Source organism: Tupaia chinensis, unplaced genomic scaffold, assembly GCF_000334495.1.
Source record: "Tupaia chinensis unplaced genomic scaffold, TupChi_1.0 Scaffold000115_1, whole genome shotgun sequence".
In the NCBI taxonomy this organism is placed as follows: domain Eukaryota; kingdom Metazoa; phylum Chordata; class Mammalia; order Scandentia; family Tupaiidae; genus Tupaia; species Tupaia belangeri.
Genome location: NW_006159579.1, coordinates 8,950,470 through 8,955,995, shown reverse-complemented (window position 1 = coordinate 8,955,995; position 5,526 = coordinate 8,950,470). Strand labels below are relative to the sequence as shown.

Genomic DNA, 5,526 nt, shown 5'->3' with positions numbered 1-5,526 from the left:
ACCCCGGCCCCGACCCGCGCCCTACGCTGCCGGAGGCTGCGGGGCTGGCGAAGAAAATAAGACGAGGGGGCTTGGCGCGGCGGCTGGGATCCTGGCAGTGCCCGTGGAAACCTTTCCAGCAAAGTAACATTTTCCAGCTGCGCTGCGTGCTGTGTGCTCACTCCCGGCGCAGCAGACCAGGTGGAGGGAGAGGAGGAAGGGCGCGCCGCGCATGGCCACGAGGGGCTCCCCCACCCAACCCCGCGCCGGGCCTCCCATCTCTCCCTTGTCCCGCCAGGTGGGAGATGGAGCCGCGCTGCTGGCATCTTTGCGCCCCTTTCCAGTCAGCCTGGCTTCAGAACCCCTTGGGAGCCCTAGCGTGGCTGGGCGGCAGAACTGGACCAGGCTCCTGGGTCCTGGGCCCGTGTTGAGCCGTCTGTGCTAGTGAGCACATGACAGGCAGCCAGCGTCTTGACCTTTGTGGCCTGTCAGGGAGGTTGCTGGCCCAGCCTCTGCCCAGCTTCTGGTCTTTAGTAGGCAGTAGCTTGGAACCAGCCTCAGGTGGGTTGGAGGCTCTGCCTCGGGTGCTAATTGAATTGGAACTCTAGCTGAATTGTAGGGAAGTGGCCAGCTCATAGCCAGCATTCAGTGGGCCTGGGCACATCAGAGTAGGCTTCTTGGAGGAGGCAGTACAAGAACAGGTTTGAAAGTAAGGCAAGGGGGACAAAGGCAGGGGCCAAAAACCTACATGGAGAGTTGCGTTTCCTCAGGAGCCAGGGGAGGAAGGGTGAGAAGCCTGCCCTCAAAGGAGTCACTGAGGTGGGTGCCCAGAAGCCTGGAATGCTAAGGGAAGGCGAATGGAATGAAGGAGTCAGAGGGTTGGTAATGTGGCCAGGCACTTGAAGGGGTACCCAGGGTGGTCTCTTGCCAGACGGCAAAGGTGCAGTGTAGTGCTGAGCCCAGTGGTCACCCGTCAGGGAGGCTGGGAGCAGAGAGCTGCAGTGGGGCTGGTGTTTGCTCAGAAGACCTTGGACCCCAGGCTGAGGACTCTAACTCCCAGAAACAAGGAGAAGGAACAAAAGAGAGATGGAGGTCTGGTCCCCTGCTGAGGCCCATGATGGGGGGGAAAGGAAAGGCCACTCTGTGGACCTGGCTCAGGGCCGATATCCCATGTTCCCCCCCGCAGGGCCCTCTGTGCCTACGTGGTGCACAGGAACGTGACCTGCGTCCTACAGGAGGGAGCAGAGAGCTATGCAAAGGCTGAATATCGGCAGTGTGGATGGGGGCCCAAGTGCCCCGGGACAGTCACGTGAGTGCACCCCCCATCCCACCTACAACCCCAGCTCCCCCTTCAGCTGAGAGGCAGCCAATTCCACAAGGGCTGTAGCTCTTTAAACTCCAGAGAGCCCACCCAAGCCCCCACACAGGCAGAGGGGACTGGGACCTGGGAAGGAGGGGGCTGGGGAGGACTCCCAAGGTTTTGAACTTACAGCAGGGCTTTGCCTATGGAAACAGGAGCAGGCTCAGGTTGGAGCCCAGGAACTGGGGGGACAAGCAACACAAGGCTAGGAGGAAGTGACAGGCAGAGGGTTGGGGTGGGGAGGACCAGGCAGGCCCAGGGAGGACCTTTGGTGACAGTGAGAAGGTGTTCCCAGGTGAGGGGCAGCAGCTCAAGTGGCCAAGAGGGGCTGCATGAGAGGACTGGCATTGCACACAGATGGGCTGCCAGTCTGCACTGGGAGAGGTTCAACTGTGTGTCTGCGAACAAACCTTCTGGCTGTAAGGTATCTGTGTGAGCAGGTGCATGGCTGAACAGTTGAGGGAGCACCCCTGCACCACCTCCTCCCTGCTCAAATCCAAGGTGCCCTTCCTCTGGCAGCCTCTGTGACCAGAGCTGAGTTCCCACAGGAGACTAGAGAGCAGTGGGAAGAGCTAAGGGAAGCTAGTGGGGGCCAAGAGTGACCACCAGGCAATGAGAGGACCTGCCACTCTGCTCCAGGGCAGTAACCCCCCACACCCATATGGGCCAGGCTGGGGCTTTGTCAGAGTTCCCTGAGGTGCCACTGAAGCCCCAGGAGGAAGTCCCATGGCAGCATGAGCTATTGCGGATCCGTCCCCTTGCATCCTGCCCTTACATGACTCTGAGTGCCACAAACGCCTGACCCCACCCTAGTGCCCTGCCATCTTAAGCACAGATAAAGGAGAACCCCAGAGGTGAGGTGACCTGAAGGTAGGGAGACCTCCAAACATTATGCAAGTTAATGTTTGCAAGTTAATGAGAGCAGTCCTGAATGCCAGCTGGGAGCGGGGTCACCTACCAGGAGGCAGGAGCCTCAGCCCACAGGTGCAGGACCCTGCCCTCTCGCCCACCCCATGCAGGTACCGCACGGTGCTCAGACCTAAATACAAGGTCGGCTACAAGACAGTGACGGACCTCGCCTGGCGTTGCTGCCCTGGCCTCGCTGGAGAAGGCTGCCCTGAGCACCTCACAGACCAAGGTGCCGCCCCTCCCCAGCTGGAGCCTGAGCCGCATATTCCCTCAGGACAGTTGGGTCCTGGCCCCAGGCCTTCTCCATATAGCAGAGTGGCCTCCAGCCCCCACGGTGAGTCTGCAGTGGAGACCCTCCAAGGTGATCTGGGCTCTCAGGCTCAGTAGTGGGGGTAGTGAAGGGACTGAGCTTGTTGGACTGAGCTCTGGGAGGGGAAGAGGGGACTTCTCATGTCGGACATGAGGATGAGCCTCCAGGCCCCCTAATCACACCTGCTGCAGAGCCAAGGGAACTCCCTTCCAGCAAGAAGGGAGGCTTAGAACAGAAACTCTCGGGTGACTTGGTGACATGCTGAACAGAGAGAGCCATGCCAGTGATGCCCCTGGGGTTCTCTTTCCCAGGAAGGAAAGGCCCAGGGCTATTTGGCGAGCGGCTGGAACGCCTGGAGGGTGATGTCCAGCGCCTGGCACAAGCATATGGGACCCTCAGCGGATTGGTGGCTCATCATGAGGACCCCAACAGGATGCCTGGTGGCCCCAGGGCTCCTTCTGCCCCTGTGGGCTTTGGGGTCATCCCCGAGGGGTTTGTTGACCCAGGAGACAGAGCCGGAAGGCCACTCACCCCCACCCTGGAGGAGATCCTGAGCAAAGTGACTGAGGTGAGCAACACTCTGCGGACCAAGGTACAGCTGCTAGACCAGGTGCATGGGCTGGCCCTTGGCCATGAGGCCCACCTGCAGCGGCTGCAGGATGCCCCACCATCCCCCCTCACCTCCCTGGCCCTACTAGGGGAGTACGTGGACCACAGGCTGCACCGACTCTGGGGGAGCCTGCTGGATGGCTTTGAGCAGAAGCTGCAAGGAGTCCAGAGCGAGTGTGACCTCCGGGTACAGGAAGTGCGGCGGCAGTGTGAGGAGGGTCAGGCGGCCAGCCAGAGGCTGCACCAGAGCCTCGATGGCCGGGAGCTGGCTTTGCGCCGGGAGCTTTCACAGCTGGGGACCCGGCTACAGGGTCTGAGTGCAACTGGTGGGGGCAGCTGCTGTGGCCAGCTGGCCTTGGTCAGTTCCCGTGTGGACAGCCTCGAGAGGAACTTGCAGGCCATCACTGAGACCCAAAGAGGCCATGGTGCCCCAGCGGGGGATGAGCTTACCCAGCTGTCTGCTGCCATGCTCGATGGAGGTGTGGATGGGCTGCTGGAGGGCCTGGAGACCCTCAATGGGACAGACAGTGGAGTAAGAGGCTGCTGTTTGAGAATGGAGATGGGGGGCTGGGGCGTAGGCAGTTTCGGGAGCATGCTGGAGGAGCGCGTGCAGAGCCTAGAGGAGCGTCTGGTGACACTGGCTGGGGAGCTAAGTCAGGATAGCACCCCACTGGGCAGGTCGGGGCGGCCCTTCGTGCAGACAGAGCTGGCAGTGTTGGAACAACGGCTGGTGTCTCTGGAGACCTCGTGCACCCCCAGCACCACCTCGGCTAACCTGGACAGCCTGGTCGCGGAGGTGAAAGCCTGGCAGAGCCGGAGTGAGGCCCTCCTACACCAGGTGGCCAGCCATACTGCTCTGCTCCAGCAGCTCAATGACACAGTGGCCGAGCTCCAGGGGCAGCTGGCAGGAGGGACAGGCAGGTCTCTCCAAGGCGAGATCACTCTACTCAAGGTCAATCTGAATTCTGTGAGCAAATCGCTCACGGGCCTCAGCGACTCTGTCAGCCAGTACTCTGACGCCTTCTTGGCTGCCAACACGTCCCTGGACGAACGGGAACGCAAAGTGGAAGCTGAAGTCCACGCCATCCAGGAGCAGGTCAGCAGCCAAGGCTCACGGCTTCGAGCCGGCCACAGGCAGGTCCTGAACCTGCGAGGGGAGCTGGAGCAACTCAAGGCTGGTGTGGCCAGCATGCCCTGTGGCCTGAGCCGCTGCCAGGACACAGCCCAGGAACTCCAACATGCAGTGGGCCACTTTGACCAGAGGGTAGCACAAGTGGAAGGTGCATGCGGGAGACTGGCATTGCTGGCTGCAGGCCTGGACAGCTTGCCCACTGGGTCGCTTAGACCCAGGGAAGGCCTGTGGGGACATGTGGACCAGTTGAATCGCACACTAGCCCAGCACGCACAGGACATTGCCCGCCTCCGGGATGACCTCCTGAACTGCCGGGCCCAACTGGCTGAGCAGACACGGCCAGGACAAGGCACCTAAGCAGACTGGACAAGACTCAAAGCCCAGATCCCACCAACGCTGGGGATGTCCCCCCGAGCCAGTCCTATCCAGCAGTGCCTCCCAGCCTCTGCTGGCCAGCCCAGAGGCACTGGAGGATTGCTTTGGGGCCAACTCCATGTGACTGTGCCAGCCACCCAAATCCATGCTCAATGCTCCCAAATGAACAATTCGGGATAACAGTCAAGGCGAGGCCGTCGTGCCTGAAGGCAGGCTGGACTTAAGAGACCTGACAGCCCACTGCCTACAAGTTGCTCTTCTGCAGCTGTGGAGACCCGCAGGCCGTCCTCAGTGCTTGGGGCCCGGCTGCCTGTGCTCGGTCACAGCCTCAGAGGCTTCTGTTCCCTTGTCTCCTTGGCTTCTCTCCCAGCCATCATGGCGAGGTTTCTGCAGGAAGGTGATTCCCACTGGAACTTTCTTCACACCTGGCAGCCTCAGGGGTGCTAATTCTGAACCAAGGGCTAGAGGCTGCTGGGTCTTCAGGTCCCCATACGTCCTTCAGCACAGAGCAAGCAGACTCAGCTGAGCGTTCTCTTTATTCTTTCTGATCCAACCCCGAGTCAGGGGCTTAGGCAGCTATAGAATCCCAGAGGGAAGAAATGGATCCAGGCAACCTGGTTAGGGACCCTTCCCCAGTTTATCCTTTTTCTTTTCTTCCCCCAAAATGTTTCCAGGGTGCTCTGGTACCCACATGGTCCTCTTCCTTCCATTTGAGAAAATCTTACCCCCTAGGTCAAGGCCTCTCTCCAGAGGCCCCAGTGAGACCAGACCTGACAAAAAGGCCACAGCTGGAGACAAAGGGGCTGAGGCCTTTGAACGACCCTGCAAGGTCCCAGCTCGACCAGGATACGC

The 5,526-nt window shown here is 60.6% G+C and overlaps 1 protein-coding gene across 1 annotated transcript in view; it reads left to right on the top strand.

Annotated features, from left to right (window-relative positions):
- EMILIN3 (elastin microfibril interfacer 3) overlaps positions 1-4,664 on the top strand; it is a 13,144-nt gene extending 8,480 nt beyond the window's left edge. Inside the window, exons 3-5 of the mRNA XM_027770196.1 lie at positions 1,166-1,288; positions 2,359-2,582; positions 2,870-4,664. Coding sequence (XP_027625997.1) covers positions 1,166-1,288; positions 2,359-2,582; positions 2,870-4,656 — 2,134 coding nt within the window. The 3' untranslated portion in view covers positions 4,657-4,664. The remainder of the gene's footprint in view (positions 1-1,165; positions 1,289-2,358; positions 2,583-2,869) is intronic.
- Positions 4,665-5,526: the final 862 nt, after the last annotated feature.